Source organism: Neofelis nebulosa, chromosome 9 (genome assembly GCF_028018385.1).
Source record: "Neofelis nebulosa isolate mNeoNeb1 chromosome 9, mNeoNeb1.pri, whole genome shotgun sequence".
In the NCBI taxonomy this organism is placed as follows: Eukaryota; Metazoa; Chordata; class Mammalia; order Carnivora; family Felidae; genus Neofelis; species Neofelis nebulosa.
This window is the reverse complement of record NC_080790.1, coordinates 96,545,536-96,566,692: the sequence shown is the minus strand read 5'-3', so window position 1 is coordinate 96,566,692 and position 21,157 is coordinate 96,545,536. Positions and strand designations below refer to the sequence as shown.

At 39.9% G+C, this 21,157-nt stretch overlaps 1 protein-coding gene across 8 annotated transcripts in view; it reads left to right on the top strand.

Moving 5' to 3' along the window:
• CFAP61 (cilia and flagella associated protein 61) overlaps window positions 1-21,157 on the top strand; it is a 282,171-nt gene that overhangs the window by 28,380 nt on the left and 232,634 nt on the right. For all 8 annotated transcript variants that reach the window (XR_009248788.1, XM_058684747.1, XM_058684746.1 and 5 more), the window contains exon 7: window positions 8,226-8,358. Coding sequence is in view for 7 of the 8 variants with exons in the window: in XM_058684747.1 (XP_058540730.1) it covers window positions 8,226-8,358 (133 nt within the window). In the remaining variant the exon portion in view is untranslated. The remainder of the gene's footprint in view (window positions 1-8,225; window positions 8,359-21,157) is intronic.

The window sequence follows — 21,157 nt, the reverse complement described above, 5'->3', positions numbered from 1 at the left end:
CACAATGTTTGAAATAAAGCATGACTGCTTCTGGACATACCTTTATAATCTATAGTGGGCTTGATTAATACTCAGTGGTGGATTTGAGATGTTCTCAGACTGAGAAACTATTGGAATAGTACTTTTGGGGGAAAACCTACCTTTTTCAAGTCTTTTGGGGAGGGGGTAGGAAAGGACTTGCCAGGGAATGATTATGTGCTGTCAGTCCGTGTTGTAGAATAACTAAAATGGAGTACTGCTTTTTTTGCTGATAACAAAGGCTAACCAAATTGTGTGAGCATTATTGCTATGTAAAATAGATGAAGAAAATTTAGGACTTTAAAACATAAGATTGGTGATTTTTTAAATACTAACTTTTCACCTCTTAAAGCAATTATTTTTATTAAGCATTTGACAGCCTTATGCTTTTTTGGAATTCACTTAAGTTGAACTTCTGAGTACTTTCATACAAATGAATTTTCTGATGCTTAGGTCATGAGAATCAAAGCACTCCAAGAGAAGGGACAGTGAAATTAGGAATTTCACCATTGCTCTTCTTGAGTCTTGGTAAGTGACCCAGCAAATAAGATCTGGTTAACAATTCAACTGGAGTGACAGCGTGCCAAGATAGACTTTTGGATCAGATCCTGGTGGTATAAACGGCAAGGGCCTCTTATTGGCCTTGAATATGCTTTGAAGTCATTTAGGGTTTAAAATCCTCCATAATTTAAAAAATCATGACATTTTCCAAGGAGTAGAAACTAAATGGTTCTAAAATCCATCCTAAAATTCTAAAATGGAATAGGTGATTGAGAAATGATGGACTTGATTTTCTTAAAGAGACCACTAGAGGTCGCAAGAGATCTTGGAAAGAAAAAGGTGCTTTGTTTCTACATATGGGAAGAAAAAGACTGACTTTGGGTTCCCCTGCCCCAAATTGACACAATGTTCATGGTAAAAGGTTGGTGTAACCAAAATACACTGCTTTCTTTAGGATTACCACTGAATTAGATTCTCTGTGAGAATCTTCATTCACTGATTTCTTAAAACATAGGCACAGATACTCTCAGGTTTGAAGAAATACAATATTTATGGCATTTAATGTAACATCAGAATCACTTTTTCAATGGTACATTTTTAAGTCTAGCTAATGAAATGCAACTCCTCTCTGGATATGGAAAATACCATCAGACAGGAGAGAAGAAGCCATGCCAATATCCTGAATAGAAAGGTGGCTCAGCCCTGCCGCCGCTGCCGTTCCAGACCTTAAGTGTGAACTTTCCATCTGTGAATTTGCAATACTTTCTTTGTGGGCAAAGAAACAATCTCCCACACTCAAAGGAAGCTAGCCTGTAGATTTTCCTCTAGGATCGTAATTTTGCAGAAGAATGGTCTGGATGCTAAAGCTTTGAAGCAATCTGAGGGTCTAGCCATCACCAAGAGACCATGCCAATCAGCTGGGAAAGTTCTGTGGGTTCTAGGCATCATGATGTTCATTCAAAGCCCAGCTAACTGACATAGCGGAAATGATTAGAGTTTGTCCTCCCAGGAAGCCAGAGAAAGCCACCAGGTTCCTGTCATCCTCCACCTTGCCTTCTCTTGGGTTTAGAGGACATCCATACCCCAAGTGATGTGTCCTGAGAGGCTGTTGATTTTCTTGCATTTTGGATGCTACTCCATTTTCATATGGCACATTTTTCAGAGTCTGGTGGACATTTAGGTACCTGAGCAATCAATCAGTCTCTATGGGATGGACCTTTTGTTTCCTCCAAACTAGTTAAAATAAAATATTCTAGGGGCGCCTGAGTGGCTCAGTCGGTTGAGTGTCTGACTTCGGCTCAGGCCATGATCTCATGGTTCGTGAGTTCAGGCCCCGCGTCGGGCTCTGTGCTGACAGCTCAGGGCCTGGAGCCTGCTTCAGATTCTGTGTCTCCCTCTCTCTCTGCTCCTCCCCTGCTCACACTCTGTCTCTCTCTCAAAAATAAAGATTAAAAAAAAAGAATAAAATATTCTACACTAATTACATTAACAAGTACATTGTTGCCTCCTCCAAGCCACTTCCTGAATGGAAGATATAAAAGAATGTTGGTTTTCACCCAGAAAATGGTGTCATTCCCATTGCATTTTAAGTTGATAAATTATAACCTTACATAATCATAACTCCTGACATGCTCTGGGTCACAGAGGTGCTGGACATGTGGCTGTACCGTGCTAAATGAATTCATGTGAAGTCGTGGCTCTCCTATTTTCCCAGAGGCAGACAGTGCTCATTGCCTCAGAGTGCTCGAATTTAAGCATTTTACTGGATGGATTGTTTTTGGTAGCTGGGGTGTTTTGTTTCTGTAGGGCTAGACTTTGTCATATGCCATTTGAGACTCTGCAAGGCTGATGTCATACTTTATCATTAGCACTGGGGCTGATGCAAGATCATAAATTATCGATTACCCCAAGGAATGCATTTAGCAGAACAAGTTCCTCTTTATCCATTTTGGGGAGGAGCTGAAGCGAGAGACTCTTTAGAACTGCACAATTTTGTTATTTTCTTCCTATTTTCCCCAGAAGAATTAGTATTGAGGTATGATCAGGGATAACTTTGTTCATAGGCTGCAGAGGGCTCATGCATAGGTGTACAGCCCTGGGGCTCTCTGAGCCTTTATTTCTGATTTTTGTATCCATGGAGTATTATTTTTGTGTCCATCCTATGTAGATAAAAGCCCATCATACACAGTTGATCTTAGAATTTTCTATATGACAGGTGCCTCAATTCTCTTTAAGTGACTAGGATATTGAATTATTTTTGTATTATTTACAAGTTACCTCTTTTAATATCAATGTGGAGTTTTATTTTTGGCAAAGCATTTGAAAATGGATTTCTTGGCTATTCTCTCCTAGAATCTTTTTTATTTTTTTTCAAACAAGTATCACTCAGGACTCTCTTTACAGAGAAAAGCTCCCGTCTGTTAGCAGCACTTCTTTGGCAGGTTAAGTAGGGAGATGGGTTCTGGAATGCAGTGGGGTGTGCTAGTAGGCTCTTTCAGCAGAGGTCCTGAGTGCTTGGAGGCAGGGAGCCAGCCAGCGGGTGTTTCCAGGTGGTGTGGGACATGGGGGCCGCATGTGAAGTCTCTCCAGAGTAGATTGTGCTGAGGGCTTACTGTCTACCAGAGTGTACCTTGTATCACTACATTGTACCCTCCCTGCTGTCCTTGTCCCTGCCTGCTTAGTAGATGAGAAACCAAGGCTTAGTATTGAAGTGACTGGGCAGGTGTCTCTGTCAGTTAGGGCTGTGGTCTCACTCTCCACATGAGTCCCCTCAGGCCACACATTGCTCACCTGGAAAACAGGCTTAGCAGTGGCACCCCTCGGTACTGTGTGTACATGTGTCATACTGGATGAGGTCCTAGAATACGGTACGGAACCTATTCTGTGTCGCCTATCACTGTTGCACCTGTACTGCAGTCTACAGGGTATGCAAATGTCCAAAAGTTCAACAAAGCCAGTCTCTGGTTAAAGTGCTAAAGACAGATTTTAATCAATAGTAACTATTATATAGGGAAAAGCATATGGTGTGAACTGAACTCAGCTTTGGTTGAGTTAATTAAAGCGAAAATTAGAGAATTGAGAGGGGGCGAGGGGAGTCTCAGTAGAGTCAAGGAAGTGAAAAATGACAAGAAGTAGGAAGTGGGTTTGTTCCTTGTGAAACCTATCTGAGTTTGCTAGCTGGAGCTTATTGAAGTTAGGCTCCTACCCTTCCACAGAGACTGAGAGACAGGGGCTCTACCTTTAGGTGTTGGCTAGAACAAACAGGAAATTCTTTTGGCAGCCTTGCTTTCTCAGAAAGGTACTTCAAGGGGGACTGGGGTCATCCTAGGGATGTGGCCTTGGGCTATGAGAAACTATGTCGGTGTTTGTTCAAGTCTTTGCAAGCCAAGGTTGAAGTCTAGTTGAAAAGAAGGTTCAGAGTATCTTGGCTAACCTTTGTCATGGAGAAGCACAGAACTCCCTCTCTGTCCCCAAAGAGCATAATCCTTGGTTGGAAACATGCCCTGCTTTGACATTAACATCAAAAGTGGACAATAGATATCCAGTTTTGATCCTGTCATTAGTTCCTGGGAAAGGAGGCTGGGATGATGAGCCACTGGAGGGTATGGGGTGGAAGGATGCTGGAATTTGGAATAAGTGAGTGGGTCACAGTGCTGGATAGGGACAGAGGCAGAAGGAGGGAAGATGGTGAGGTCCCCTTCTAGGGAGAATGAGTAAATCACCTTGTGTGTCATTGTTGGTGATGATTATGAAAAGAGGCCTAAAAGATGAGGCTAAAGGGCTCTGACCCAGAAACAGCGGGGGCTAGCAAAAGTTTTTGAGTAAGAGAGTGAGGTGAAGAAAGCAGGGTTTTAAACAGATTAGTGATAGTGGATGGAATGGGACAATAGGCAACTAGCACAGCTATTCAGGCTTCTATAGTGATAACCTCTTCCATTCCATGCATTGATTATAAATATTCTTTGGTTGTCCTTATGGACCCTTCCTACCTAAGTAGTAGTAATGTTAATAATAATAGCACATCACACGCTATTATCTCAACATTAAATTTACTGTCTTTATGACAGATGAGAAAACTATGGGATGAGGGTTTGAGTGATATGCCCGAGGTCACAGTTATTAAATCCAGATTTAGGCATTCTGGCTTCCAGCCCAGACTTTGACCACTACACTGTATCATTTATCCTCCAATCTTTTCAGAAGAGCACCATGAGCCTTCAATGCATTTATTATGGAGCTTTGGTACACCCAATCACACCCAGCCACTGGTAGCTCTCAAAGTGATTGTGGACACACAAAAATAGATGGGCAAGTAGTCAAAGACTACTTAAAAAATTTAGTGCAGAGCTGAAACAGCTTGTGAAGTGGCTATGGTGTGAGAGTACAGTCAAGTCCATCCTAAAAACACAGTTGGTGTTTGTTTCTGGATCCATGTCATGAATATATTTTAAGTGTATTTGTTTATTTAGTTAGTCATTATTTTAATAATTCCAACATAATGAACACACAGTGTTATATTAGTTTCAGGTGTGTAATGTAGTGACTCAACAGTTCTATACATTTCTCAGTTCTGGCTCCATGTTTTAGACTCCCTACTAGACAGTCTCTCTGACGTGCTGGCATGTGGAATGAGACCGTTGGTTGGTGATGACATCATACCCAGGTTGACAGTATAATAAGCAAATATCCTGGTTGTCTGGATAAGGACCCTCTGCTGTCTCTCCTTCCAGAGAGTGCTGACAGGTTAAGAATAAGAGTCAACCTGGGGAGTTATGTTTAATCCCTGATGGTTGTCATCTTCTTTTTGTTTTTTCCTTCCTGTATCATGGTCTGTTAGCTAGCTTTCCCCTTACTTCTGAGTTTTATATAGCAGAGATGAAGTTTTCAAGTGTGTATTTCTCCCATCAAGATGTTTATTACTGATGAAAAAACAACATTCCAACAGATGAGGCTCACCAGAGGTAAAGCTTTCATCATTGGAACAAAGTGGGGATTTTCATCCAGAGTGCATGGAGCTGTCCAGTTTAAAGCATTTAGACGTGGGGAGTGGAGCTGTTGCAGGATTGGGGGAATCCAGTCCGGGAGTTGGGGCAGGGCTGGGTGGATGAGCCATGGTGTCGACCCCTGTCCCTTGAGCCAGTCTCCTCTCAACTGTTTAGCTTGTGCTCATGCTTCTTGCTGCCCACTTTCAAAAGGAATGTCGAAGTAAAGGGAAATTTTTGAAGTGCATTGGTGACTTAGTGTAGTATGTGATGGCAGTGTCTAAGCTGACCTGAGTTTATAACATGGCTCTGTTGCCAACTATTGCTGTCATTTCAGGCAAAGCATTTCATCCTCCCTTTGAGCCTTGCTCTCCACCATCTATAGAGTGAAGATCGCAATCCCTACCTTTTGGGGTAGCTATGAGAAGTATACCAACGGAGATAATCTGGATAAAGCCCTGAGCTTTATATACATACAGATCACTCATATGAGCCTACTGTTAATGTCAAAGAGAACATATTAAAAGATCAAATAGGATGATGAAGATGGCACAGTAATGAAGTAAAGGGGAGAAGAGATAAAATTTAGTAGCCAAATCAGATATAGCACAGAAAAACAACAACAAAAAAAACCCAAATGTGGAACATTTTAATAAGAAAAGTACTGGGGCACCTGGGTGGCTCAGTCAGTTAAGCGTCCGACTTCAGCTCAGGTCACGATCTCGCAGTCCGCGAGTTCGAGCCCCGCGTCGGGCTCTGGGCTGATGGCTCAGAGCCTGGAGCCTGCTTCTGATTCTGTGTCTCCCTCTCTCTCTGCCCCTCCCCCATTCATGCTGTGTCTCTCTCTGTCTCAAAAATAAATAAACGTTAAAAAAAATTAAAAAAAAAAAAAAAAAAAGAAAAGTACCAGGAAAAAAAAGTATAAGAACATCCTAGGCAGGTAAAATAGAGTACTAAATATAACCAATAATGTACTAAAAAGAATAAAAGAATGTTAGATAATGTCAGAAAAATGGAGTCTAAGAGCCAGCATCACTGTGCAACCATAAACCTGGTTCTTGGTTCTCCCTCTCCTCCCATGCTGGTTGTCAAGATCACTGTGTTGGGTCCTGACAAGGGAAGTCTGAGGTGAATGTTTCCAAGGTGGTGAGCAGAGCTTCATTATTTTTAAAAATATTTTTTAACGTTTATTTATTTTTGAGAGACAGAGAGACAGAGTGTGAGCTGGGGAGGGGCAGAGAGAGGGAGAGACAGAATCCAAAGCAGGCTCCAGGCTCTGAGCTGTCAGCACAGAGCCCGATGCGGGGCTCGAACTCTTGAGCTGTGAGATCGTGACCTGCGCCGAAGTCAGACGCTTAACCCACTGAGCCACCCAGGTGCCCCAGAGCTTTATTATTTTTAAAGTAGCATTTCCTTCTTTATGGGAAATGTAGCGATGTGTCAGGAGTAAAGGGTAGACTTCTGGTCCAAGATAGCGACGTGGGAAGAACCTGAACTCACCTCCTCCATGGACACACCAAGTCAATTGCTGTTTCGGAGCAATTCCTCTTGAAGAACTGAGGACTGACTGAACAGCTTCTGAACAGCATAACAGAGGACAGAGTCACCGCATAAAGAATGGCAAGAGAGGCAGAGACCCAGGAATGAAGGGAACCCCCACCCTGGATGCTGTGTACTGCAGTGGTCAGGGATATTACCTAGGGACCATGTGCAGACTCATCTGCTGTGGGGCACTGAAAAAAAAGCCTCGATTTAAAAGGGCAACTAGAGGGGGGTGCCTGGGTGGCTCAGTTGGTTGAGCATCTGACTTCAGCTCAGGTCATAATCTCGTGGTCCATGGGTTCAAGCCCCATGTCGGGCTCTGTGCTGACAGCTCAGAGCCTGGAACCTGCTTCGGATTCTGTGTCTCCCTTTTTCTGCCCCTCCCCCACTTGAGTCTCTCTCTCTCAAAAATAAACATTAAAAAAATTTTTTTAAGGGCAACTAGAATATAAAGGAACCAGCCCTAGAACCCTGCCAAATGGTGGGGGAGCTGCTGGAACTTCCTCTGTGTCAGAAGGGCTGGTGAGTACCATGGTTTCTGTTCCCCATTGATAAGCGTAAAGGGTACCATGGGTCCATGTTCGGTAAATGCATAAACAAGGTTAAATATTCATATTTATTCTAGTACTTCTCAGTCTCTAATATATAACTGTGACACTCCAGAGGGCACCTATACTAGGAAATTGTCTTTAGACAGTTGAATTCTTTTGGGAGGAAGAAGGGGATGCTAGGGACAATGTCATAGAAGTAGTGTCCTTTGGAACACATGTAGGAAATGCTGTTCCTAGCTTTTTGTCCTTTGTCTCAGAACAAATGATGCCCCACATTCCATACCCAAATATGCTGAGTGTGTTCCCTCTGACTAGAATTTTCCACCCTCAGTTCTCTTGACATAGCTCTCTTCCCTTTTCTTTATCCAGGTCTCAGAGCAGATGTCCCTCCTTGGAGAGGTCTTCCCTGACCACTTAACCTTTCACTCTCCCTCCCAGAGCAGTTACCATTGTTTGAAATCTTTGAAGTGTTGTATTTGCTATAGTTTCATTCTGTTTCTCCTGTAAGAATGCAAGTTCATGTCATGAGCATGTTGCTGTGTCCCTGGCATTTAGAACACGGTCTGGCACATAGAAGGTGCTCCACTGAAGGAAGGAACACTGAAATTAATTAAGCCTTTTCATTAAACAGGGTAGAAGATCATGATGATCTCATGCCGATATTTTTGCGCCATGACACCATTCTGAAGGAAACTTACGGCGAGTACTTCCTGGCTGAACTAATCGAGGCCCAAGATGAAGAGAATCATGCTGTTGTGTGTGAGGTTGGTGATTTATCTGCCTGGGTTACGCTTACTAAGAGAAATGAGAGAAATAAGCACATTGCTTCTGGTTTTGCCCCACACCCCTACAGCTACCATCCCCTCCCTGCTTCCAAGGCCAGGCTCGCTTCTGAGCTGTGACATCACCCTCCTTCCCAGTGTGACCTAGCTTTAGTTTTAGGTTTTTGTGAGATGCTTCCAGATGCCAGGCTGCTGTGGGTTCTTTGCCCTGCTCCTGAAGGTAGAGATGGGAGTTAGGGTGAAAGGGAGAGATTCTTGAGGGTGTCTGAGGGGGATTTCTGAGACCCCAAGATCCTAGAGGCCAGAGATCACAGACCAGCATCCTGCTGACACATGGATTTTGTTTGACTTGGAAAGTAATATTTTTTTTAACTTTTTGTTCTGGCAAAATTTCACACTTACAGAAAACTTGTAAGCACCCAAGTTCCCTAAATGGTAACATTTTACCACATTTGCTTTATCATTCTCTTTGCTTGCTTTTTCTATGTATTTCTCTCTTTTAATATATAAACATATATATTTGTATTACTTATGTTATATTATAAATATAATTATATAAAAATATAAATATTATACATATATATTATTTAAGAACTCTTTACGTTTATGTTTTTCTGAAACTTTTAAAAATAAGTTGTGGATGTAATGCCCCTTTACCACTAAATACTTCCATGGTTATTTCCTAAAAACAAGAATGTTCTCTTATGTAACTGTAGTACAGAGGTCAGGATTGAACATGATTCCTACACTCCTATTATCTAATCTACAGACCTTATTCAGATTTTACGGACAGTCCTTTAGAGCAGAAGTAAATCCACATCATTTTTTGCATTCAGGTGTCCCGTGTCTTCGGTCTCTTGTAACCTGAACTCTCTAGTTTGCCTTTGTTTTTCATGATAGTGACAGTTATGAAGAGCACACATCAGTTATTTTGTGCAACATCTCTCAATTTGGATTTGTCCAGTGTTTTCTCATGATTTGATTTAGGTTGTAAATGAGTAAGTTTTGTTTTATTAGTGGCTAGCATTTACAAATTAAGAAAGTGTACGTAACAGTTGGAATTTCTAGCTTCTCTAGAAAAATCAGAAGGCCTGCTGTTGGGCCTGCTCTTCTGCAGGTCCCCGGTGAGATGGAGCTTTGGAGCAGCTTTGGAGCAGCTGCTGTAGACAACGCAGGTGTCCTCGAGCCCACCATTGTACCAGCCTGGCCCTGTGAGCACGTCAGTGGTGACCACTGATTCAGAACATGCTCCACAAATGTCCTAATTCCATAGCATCCATCCTGGAAGGCTTTACTGAGATGGGAGGTAGGAATGGGAGTAAAGGAAGATGGAACCCACCCCCTGTGGTTTGCCAGCTGTAGACCTGAAGTCTACACCCAACAGAAGTGAGGAGAAGAGACACAGAAGAGAGCTGGCAAGCTAGCTAGCTTTGGCACATCTCAGCTCAAAGTGGAGAGCAGGCTGACCTGGTGCCTGGGGCAGCTGCCGTGAGCAACCCTGCACCTTGTGAGATTGTCCCTCATCCTTGCCCTGACGCTGGAGGCATTCGTGGAGGGACACTCCGCCCTTACAGAAATTTAGCTAGTTGTGGCTTTCTTCTCTGAATCTGCACCCACAAGATTTGATAATTAGGATTTAAATCCTAGTTCTGATAGCGAAACATTAAGTGTATTGAGGTATCTTTAGGCCTTCATGTCGGTGCGAGCCTGTTGAAAATAGGCCTTCCTGAAAAATATTGAAACATTTAGGCCTTCCTAAAGCCAAAAATATTGTGATAGCTTTCTACCTCATGCCACTCCATCTGAAGCTTTGGACATTCTTAGGAGCTGAAAGTGCTGAAATTGGGATATTCATGGGGTCTGCTCTGTGCTATGGAGAAATTGATACAACAAAATTGGGACTCTGAGTGCCTCAGGGTAATTAGGGAGTGTGTGGTGACTGTTCAGCTTTAGGAAGGATAGGGTCTTAACCAATGGCAGCCACTTTATGTGTGTATGAGAAATGTGAGGAAAGTATTCTAAAGAAGTAAGTACTCAAGCTTGAGCATGCATTGAAATAACTCTTGGGGTGATTAGAACACAGATTACTGGGACTCACGCTCAACATGATCTAGTAGATTTGGGATGGGCCTGGGAATGTGTACATCTCAGTAGTTCATGGGTGATATTGATGCTGCCGGTTTAGGGACCATGTTTGAGAAGTCTGTTTTAAAGGAATGGAGCTCCCCTGCAAATGTCTCATTATTGACTTGTGTACAGGGATCTCACAAGGTCAGGCTTTTGTTGCTAGTTTTAGGAATCAAGAAAAGAAAGCAATTCAAATGTGAGCTAAAATGTTCCCTTTGTATCGCATGAGAAATCTAGAGGACAATTTTTGTAAAGGCCTGTAAACGTGGTTTATGTAAGCTTGGACTGAAGATTGCTTTTGACAACAAGATAATCTTAGTGTGAATGAGTTTTTGTGTTCTCTTTTGCATATCGTAATTAGCAGACATGGATAAAACCCTTGCATGTCCAGCTCTATAACTGAATATTTCATTCATAGAATCCCAAGGTTCAGGCAAAGATGACCACAAATTAGCTTTTTTTTCAAGTGGCCAGTTTATGGAAAAGCATTCGAAGGTGGGAATTTAGCAGTTTTCCTTCTAGGATGATTGTTCAGGGATTCTTCATACATTAATTTCTCTATTTGACAAAACTTAAGAGCTATTTAAAGAATATTACTTTTCTTAGAAAACTTGGAATCAAAAATTCTTTTATTCTGATAACATGATCTGTTGGAGGCTTGTTTCTGCATCAGTAGTTCTCAAGCTCAGTTTGTATGAAAATCACCTGATCAGAATCAGGTGATCCTGATGGGGGTGCTTTTAGACTGTTCACATGACAATAAACTTATATCCAGAATATATAAAGAACTCATATGGCAATAAAGAGACAAATAATCCAAATAAAATGTGGGCAAAGGATTTGAATAGCCATTTCTCCAACAAAGATATACAAATGGCCAATAAGCTCATGAAATGACACTCATTAGTCATTAGGAAACTACAAATCAAAACCACAATGAGATACCATTTCACACTTGCTGGGATGGTTATAATAAAAGAGAAGGACAATAACAAGCGTTGGTGAGGATGTGGAGAAGGTGCCATCTCATACATTGCTGGTGGCATTATAAAATGGTGTAGCCACTTTGGAAAATAATCTGGCGTTTTCTCAAAAAGTTAAACATAGAATTACCATTTGACCCAGCAGTTCCACTCCTAGAACTGAAAATACATGTCCACACAAAAACATGTACATAAACATTCATAGCAGCATTATGCATAATAACCAAAAAAGTGGAAACAACCCAAATGTCCATTTGCTTGTTGATGAATGAATAAACAGACAAAAGGTGGTATAGCCATACAATGGAATATTATTAGGAAATCAAAGGGAATGAAGTACTGATGCATGCTATAACATGTTTGAACCTTGAAAACATTACACTAGGTAAAAGCAGCCAGACATCAAAGAGCACTATTATATGATTCCATTTATATGAAAGCCTAGAATAAGCAAGTCCCTAGAGACAGAAACTAGATTAGTGGCTGGAGAAAGAGGTAGATGGGGAATAACTAATAAAGGGTATGGAGTTTTTTGCAGGGGTGCAGGAGATGAAAATATTTTGGAATTAGTGGGTGAAGGTGTGCACATTTGTGAATATACTAAAAGCCACCAAATATATATACTGATTTAAGGTTTATTTCTATGGTAGGTGAATTATATCTCAATTAAAAATCCTGATGCTACCATGTACTTAGACGAAGTAGACCAATCTTTTGGGGTCTTTCTAAAAAGCTCCCCATGTGGTTCCAGTGTGCAGTCAAGGTGGTGAAACATTTATCTACATGATGGAAAACAGGATGACCTTCGAGAGATAAAGGCATTAGTTTCTTAAGGTGAGAACTGGCCCTAAAGTTAGATTCTGAGGTAGTAGTCCCTAATATTTATTTCTTCCCCATTGAAAAGGTTTTTGTGTTTTTTTTTTCCATCTTTAGTTTTTTGCATTTTCCTTTAAGGACTTGCTTTTGTATATTTTCATTCAACCTATAGCTTCAGGCTAATGGAAAAAGGAAGAGTCAGGGAATATTTGGGCACAGCAGCACCATTTTGAAAACTACATCTTTACATGATGAGAACAAACTACTGAGAAGTAATGATTCACGCAGACCCCAGTCAGGTCTTAGAATGACCAAAATGGACAAACCCAGTTTAGTCAGGGATTTGTTTTTTGGAGGTTTTTATTTATTTGTTCCAGCTTTATTGAGATATAATTGACATATACCACTGTGTAAGTTTAAGATGTACACCATTTTTGGGCACCTGGGTGGCTTAGTCAGTTAAGCATCCGACTTTAGCTCAGGTCATGATCTCACAGTTCATGAATTAGAACCCCATATCAGGCTCTCTGCTGTCAGCACAGAGCCCGCTTTGGATCTTCTGTCCCCCCCACCCTCCTGCCCCACTCTCTCTGCCCCTCCATGGCATGTGTGTGTGACCTCTCTCTCTCAAAAATAAATAAACATTAAAAAAAAAAAGATGTACACCATGTCGAGTTGATACACTTATATACTGCAAAACAGTTGCCACCATAGAATTAGCTAACACCTCCTTATTGTCACATAATTACCAGTACTTTCTTGTGGTGAAAATGTTTAAGATCCACTCTTTTAGCAACTTTCAAGTATATAATACAATATTGTTAATTATAATCATCATGCTGTCCATTAGATCCCTAGAACTTATTTATCTTATAACTGGAAATTTTGTGCCCTTTGACTGACTTCTTTCCATTTCACTTACCACCTAACCCCTGGTAACCACAGTTCTGCCGTTTTTATGTGTTCTCCTTTTTTAGATTCCATATTTTTTTTTAACGTTTATTTATTTTTGAGACAGAGAGAGACAGAGCATGAACAGGGGAGGGGCAGAGAGAGAGGGAGACACAGAATCTGAAACAGGCTCCAGGCTCTGAACTGTCCGCACAGAGCCCGACGCGGGGCTCGAACTCACGGACCGTGAGAACATGACCTGAGCTGAAGTCGGACGCTTAACCGACCAAGCCACCCAGGCACCCCTAGATTCCATATTAAGTGATATCGTGTAATATATTGCCTTTCTCTGACTTGGCTTAGCATAATACCTTCACGGTCCACCCATGTTCTTGCAAATGGCAGGGTTTCCTACTTTCTTGTGGCCGAATAATATTCCATTGTATGCATATATACCACATTTTAAAATTCATTCATCTGTTGAAGGAAACTTAAGTTGTTTCCATATTTTGGCTATTGTGAATAATGCTACAATGAACATGGGAGTGCAGATATCTGTTCAAGATCCTGTTTTTGTTTCTTTTGGATATACCCCCAAAAGTGGGATTGCTAGGTCATATGGCAGTTCTATTTTTACTTTTTTGAGAAACCTGCACACTGTTTTCCATTCTGGCTGTAGCAATTTACATTACCACCAACAGTGCATGGGGATTACATTTTTTTTTAAAGATTTTGTTTTTAAGTGACCTCTGCACCCAACATAGGGCTTGAGCTCACAACCCTTGAGATCAAGTCACATACTCTACCTACTGAGCCATCCAGGTGGTCCAGGAGGGTTACTTTTTCTCCACATTCTTGCCAACACCTGCTATCTCTTGTCTTTTTGATGATAGCCTTCCTAATAGGTGTAAGGGGTATCTCATTGTGGTTTTGACTTTCATCTCCTGATGATTAGTGAGGTTGAGCCTCTTTTCATGTACCTGTTGGCCATTTGTATGTATTCTTTGGAATAAATGTCTATTTAGGTTCTCTGTCCATTTTTAAATTGGGTCATTTTTCCCCTGTTGAGTTGTATGAGTTCTTTATGTATTTTGGATATTAACCCCTTATCTGATATTCCAGTATATGATTTAAAATACTTTCTCCCATTGTATAGATCACCTTTTTATTGTGTTGATTGTTCCTTTTGCTGTGCATAAGCTTTTTTAGTTTGGTGTAGTCTTTCTTACTAATTTTTGTTTTTATTGCTTATTAATATTTTTTATTAGTGATTTTGATGTCATATCCAAAAAATTATTGCCAAGAACAGTGTCAAGGAGCTTCTTCCCTATGTTTTCTTCTAGGAGTTATACAGTTTCAGGTGTTGTGTTTAAGTATTTGATACATTGGGAGTGGTCTGAGATAGGGGTCCAATTTCACTCTTCGGCATGTAGATACCAGTTTTCCCAACAGTGTTTGTCGAAGAGACAATCATTTCTGCATTGAGTACTCTTGGCTCCCTTATTAAATATTAGTTGCCTGTATATGCAAGTGTTTATTTCTGGGCTCTTGATTCTGTTCCACTTGCTTTTGTGTCTGTTTTTATCCTGGTATTATACTGTTTGATTATTACAGCTTTGTAATATGATTTGAAATCAGAAAGTGTGATGCCTCCAGCTTTGTTCTTCTTTCTCAGGATTGCTCTGGCTACTTGGTGTCTTTTGTGGTTCAATATACATTTTAGGACTGTTTGTTCCATTTCTGTGAAAAGTGCCATTGGAATTTTGATAGGGATTGCACTGAATCTAGAGATGGCTTTGGGTAGTATGGACATTTTAACAACATTAATTCTAATACTATTGCAAATGGGTTTATTTTCTTTGTTTCTTTTTCAGGTATATTATTGTTAGTGTATAGAAATGCAACTGATTTCTGTACATTGGTTTTGTATCCTGCAACTTTCCTGCATTTGTTTATCAGTTCTAACGGTTTTTTTGGTGGAGTCTTTAGGATTTTCTCTATATAAGATCATATCATTTTCAAACAGACGGTTTTACTACTTCCTTTCTAATTTACATGCCTTTTATTTACTTTTCTTGCTTGATTTCTCTGGCAAGGACTTCCAGTTTTATGTTGAATAGGAGTGGCACCCTTGTCCTGTGCCTGATCTTCAAGGAAAAGCTTTTAACCATTCACTGTTGAGTATGATATTAGTTATGGGCTTGTCAGAAATGGCCTTTATTTAATTGAAACATTTTTCTACTGTATTCTATTTTTTGAGCATTCTTATCATGAAGGGATGTGATATTTTGTCGGTTGCTTTCTCTGCATCTATTGAGATGATCATATGATTTTTATTTTTCTATTAGTGTGGTTTATCACAATTACTGATTTGTGTATGTTGAACCATCCTTGCCTCACAGGAATAAGTCCTGCTTGATCATGGTGTATGTTCCTTTTAATGTGCTGTTGAGTCCAGTTTGCTAATATTTTGTTGAGAATTTCGTATCTGTATCCATCAGGGATATTGGTCTATAGTTTTCTTTTCTTGTAATGTCCTTACCTGGCTATGGTATAAGGGTAATGCTTGGTTCATAAAATGAGTTTGGGAGTATTCCCTCATCTTAATTTTTTGGAAAAGTTTGAGAAGGATCAGTGTCAATTCTTCTTTAAATATTTGGTAGAATTTACCAGTGAAACCATTTGGTCTGGGGCTTTTCTTTGTCAGGAGGTTTTTGATTGCTGATTCAATCTCTTGTTATTGGTCTGTTCATATTTTCTATTTCTTCATGATTCAGTCTAGGTAAGTTGTATGTTTCTAAGAATTTATCCATTTATTCTAGGTTGTCCAATTTGTTGCCACACAATTGTTCATAGTAATCGTTATGATCCTTTGTATTTCTTTGTTACCAGTTGTAATGTCTCCTGTTTCATTTCTGTTTTCTTTAATGTTTGTTTGTTTGTTTATTTATTTATTTATTTATTTATTTATTTATTTATTTATTTATAGAGAGAGAGTGCACATGTGCACACAGGTGGAAAGGGGGCAGGAAGAGAGGGAGAGAAAGAGAGAATCCACACTGTCAGTGCAGAGTCTGATGTGGGGCTCAAACCCATGAACTGTGAGATCATGAGCTGAGCTGAAATCAAGAGTAGGACACTTAACCAACTGAGCCACCTACGTGCCCTCATTTCTGACTTTGAGTCCTCTTTTTTTTTCTTAGTCTAGCTGAAGGTTTGTCAATTTTGTTTAACTTTTCAAAAATCAACTCTTAGTTTCATTGAAATTTTCTACTGTTTTTCTAGCCTATTTCATTTATTTCTGCTCTGATATTTGTATTTCCTACCTTCTACTAACTTTGGACTTAATTTGATCTCCTTTTCCAAGTTTCTTGAGGTATAAATTTAATTGTTTATTTGCAATCTTTTTTTCTTGATATAGCCATTTATTGCTATAAAGCTACCTCCTAGAATGGCTTTTTCAACATCCGATAGGTTTTGGTATATTGTCTTTCCATTTTTGTTTGTTTGAAGATATTTTTTATTTCCTTTTTAACTTCTTCTTTGGAACAACTGCACGGTTGTTCAGGAATGTTTAGTTTTGCTTTTTAATTTCTACTTATTTGTGAATTGTCCAAAATGCTATGGACTTTTAGTTTTATAACATGTGGTCAGAAAAGATACTTGGTGTGATTTCAGTCTTCTTAAATGTGCTAAGACTTGTTTTGTGAACTAACTTATGATCATCAATCCTGGAGAATGTTCTGTGTGTGCTGGAGAAGAATGTATAGTCTGCTGCTGTTGGATGGCATGTTCTGTGCATGTCTGTTAGGTCCATTGGGCTAAAGTATTGTTTAAGTCCAACATTTCCTTGTAGATTTTCTGTCCGGATGTTCCATCCATTTTTGAAAGTGGGGGTGTTGAAGTCCCCTACTGTTATTATTGTCACCTATTTTCCCCTTCTTATCTTTTAGTATTCGCATAATATGTTTAGGTGGTCTGATGTTGAATTTTTATATATGTATGATTGTTATATCTTCTTGATAAATTAACCCCTTTATCATTTATATAATGACCTTCTTGGTCTCTTGTTACTCTTTTTTGGCATAAAGTCTTTTTGTCTGGTGTAAGTATAGCTACCCCTGGTCTCTCTTGGTTTCCACTTGCATGGAATATCTTTTTCCTTCTTTTCACTTTGAGCCTGTATGTTTTCTTAAAGCTGAAGTGAGTCTCTTTTAGGCAGCATGTAGTTGAGTCTTTCTTATTCATTCAACCACTTTATGTCTTTTGATTGGAGACTACAATTCATTTATATTTCGAGTAATTATTGATAGCTTAAGGACTTACTGATGCATCTTCTTGATTATTTTCTGGCTTTTTTTTTTTTTTTGTAGTATCCTTGTTCCTTTCTTTCTCTCTTGCTGTCTTCCTTTATAAGTTGATGAATTTTTGTAGTGATATACTTAGATTCCCTTTTGTTTGTCTTTTGTGAATCTACCATAGGTTTTTGCTTTGTGGTTACCATGAGACTTACCTAAAATGCCTCCTGGCTCTAGCAGTATATTTTACATTATTAACAACTTAACTTTGATCATATGTAATACTTTACCCTTTAACTCCCCCACTTTATGTTTTTGATATCACAGCTTACCTCTTTTTACATTGTGTACTCATTTTTTTTAATTGAAGTATAGTTGACACATGTTACATTAGTTTCAGGTGTGCAACATAATGATTGGACAAGTCTGTATGTTATGCTATGGTGACAGCAAGTGTAGTTATCATCTGTCACCATACTATGCTATCATAATACCATTGACTATATATTCCCTGGCTGTACCTTTTATCCCTATGTCTAAATCATTCCATAACTGGAAGCCTGTACCTCCCACTCCCCTTCACCCATTTTGTTCATTACCCCCACTCTGGCAACCCTCAGTTTGTTGTCTGTATTTATGGGTCTGTTTTTGCTTTTTGTTTGTTTATTCATTTATCTTGTTTTTTAGATTCCACATTTAAGTGAAATTGTACAGTATTTATCTTTGTCTGTCTGACTTATTTCACTTAGCATAATATAATCTCTAGTTTCATCCATGTCACAAATGGCAAGATCTCATTCTTTTTTATGGCAGAGTAATATTCCATTGTATATATATATGCCATATATTCTTTATCCATTTGTCTATTGATGGACACTCAGGTTGCTTCCATACCTTGGCTGTTATAAATAATGCTGTAATAAACGTAGTGATGCGTACATCTTTTTGAATTAGTGTTTTCATTTTCTTTGGGTAAATGCCCAGTAGTGGAATTACTGGATCATATGGTATTTCTGTTTTTCATTTTTTGAGGAATCTCCATACTGTTTTCCTTGGTGGCTGTACCAATCTGCACTTCGGTCAACAGTGCACGAGGGCTCCTTTTTCTCCACATCCTCACCAACACTTGTTATTTCTTCTTTTTTTTTAATTTTAATTTTTTATTTTTTTAAATTTACATCCAAATTAGCATATGGTGCAACGATGATTTCAGGAATAGATTCCTTAGTGCCCCTTATCCATTTAGCCCATCCCCCCTCCTGCAACCCCTCCAGTAACCCTCAGTTTGTTCTCCATATTTATGAGCCTCTTGTGTTTTGTCCCCCTATTTTTACTTGTCTTTTTGATTCTAGCCATTCTGACAGGCATAAAGTGATAGTTCACTGTGGTTTTGATTTGCTGTTCCCTGATGACTAGTGAGGTTGGACATCTTTTCATGTGTCTGTTTGCCAGCTGTATGTGTGTATATTGTATATTCGTTAATAAATTATTAGAGCTATAGTTAGTTTTAATACTTTCTCCTTTAACCTTTTTACTGGAGTTAAATGGTTCACATTCCACTATATTACAGTATGAGTATTCTGAATATGACAACATACTTACTTTTACCAGTGTGTTGTTTATTTCCATATGGTTTCATGCAACTAATTCGTGTTCGTTTCAGCTTTGAAGAATTCCTTTCAGTATTGTTATAAAGCAGGTCTAGTGGTGAACTCCCTCGTGTTTTGTCCATCTGAATAAGTCTCCTTTTAGCCTTCATTTCTGAAGGACAGCTTTGAAGGTAAAGTATTCTGGTTGGCAGTTTTTTTTCTTTCAGCACTTTTAATATATCATCTCCCTCTCCCCTGGCTGTAAGGCTTCTGCTAAGAAGTCCTCTGGTAGCTTTAGGGGGGTTTCCTTGTAAGTTATAAGCTTTTTATCTCTTGCTGCATCTTTGTCTGATTTTTGAGAGGTTTATTTTGGATATCCAAATCTTTACTCAAATTTGGCATGTTTTCAGCCATCACTTCTTAAAAAATCTTTCTGTCCCCTCTCCCTCTTTCTCCTTCTAGAACTGAAGTGATTTGCCAATTGGTCCCTTTAATGATATCCTACAGATTATATAGGCTTTCCTTTTTTCTTTCATTCTTTTTTCTTTGTTTTTCTCTGAACTGATAATTTCAGAGATCCTGTCTTCAATCTCATGGGTTCTTTCCTCTCCTTCGCCAAGTCTGGTGCTGATGATCTCTGTTGCATATTGTTCTTTTCTTTGTTTCATTCTCCAGCTCTAGAGTTTGTTTGGTTCTTTTCTATGATTTCTGTCTCTTTGTTAAACTTCTTATTTTGTTTGTGTATCATTTTCCTGACTTCATTGAATTCTCTTTTTGTGTTTTGTTTTCTTCCTTTTTTGCTGCTCTTTGAGTTTCCTTAAAACAGCTATTTTGAATTCTTTATCTGGTAAGTTAGAGACCTCCATGTCTTTGAGTTTGGTTCAGGAAAATTATTGTGATCCTTTGGTGATGTCACTTTCTTGATTTCCTCATGTTTCTTGGAGTTTTGCCTTACTGTTTTCACATTTGAAGTAGTGGTTACCTCCTCCAGTGTTTGCTTTCTTCAGAGGAGACATACCTCTGTCAGCCCTGCTAGAGATCCTGAGGGGTTCTTAGATCTTCTATGGATACATCTGCTCCACCCATCTTGCTCCCTTTTGTGGCACATTTCTTAAGTTTGTATGCATTCTCTGGATCTTGCAAAGTACCAGGCTTGAGTGCTGACGGTCTTTCTTTTACTTTGCCAAAGGTAGCAGCTCAAGTTTGTCGTCTCTCTCTGGCCACAGATATGACTGCTTTTCTGTGGTCCTCACCAGCCATCTGCTAATGTCTGCTCATGGTGCTGTCAGGAGCATGCACAGGAACTGGCCATGGGGTGGGATGACATGTGGGTGAGGCACAAGGGGAGCTGGGAGTGCTTGTGAGCCAGTTGAGGGGTTTTGCGGGAAGGGTATTCCCAGAAGTTTGTGGGCAGGCTTCTTGATGGAATTCACAGTGCAGTTAGGAACCGTGTCTCTTTATTGCCCTCCAAGAGTACTATTTGCTGCTCTCCCCAGCCTCTTTCTGCCCCCCAACCCACCCCAGTCATGGAGCTCCCGATTAAGTACTCTGGAGGAGGTGAAAGAGAAATGAGCCCCTTTGGAAGCATCCCACACAGCTGGGGAGGCTGGGTGCTTACTCACACTTACTCCCTTTTTCTCATTGGATACACCATGGGCCAAGGAAGATCTTTAATGCCCCTAAGCTGTGCCTCATTGGGGGATGGGTGACATGGGTAAGGTCAAACTGTTCCTCTTTTTCACTCCGGCACATCCAAACTCATACTTTTTTGCTTCAGTGGAGTCCTGGAACTTCTCTGGAAATTGTACTTTTACAAAGACTCTCTCCTCTGTAAGTGATTGTCTAAGTCCCTATTCTCCAAGGGCTTCTGGACCATGGCCAAGATGGGCTGGAGCCAGTTCGCAGTTTACAGGGTTCACAGTGAACACCGAGGTGTGTCTGCCTATTTCCTCATGAACAGTGGGCAAGACTCTTCCAGGTCCCTGGGGTATGGTGCTGGATCCCAGAGCTCCCTCAAAGGCCCTTTTGTTCATGGATGGATGCCAAGTGTTTGCTATTGAGCTTGGGGACAAAAATG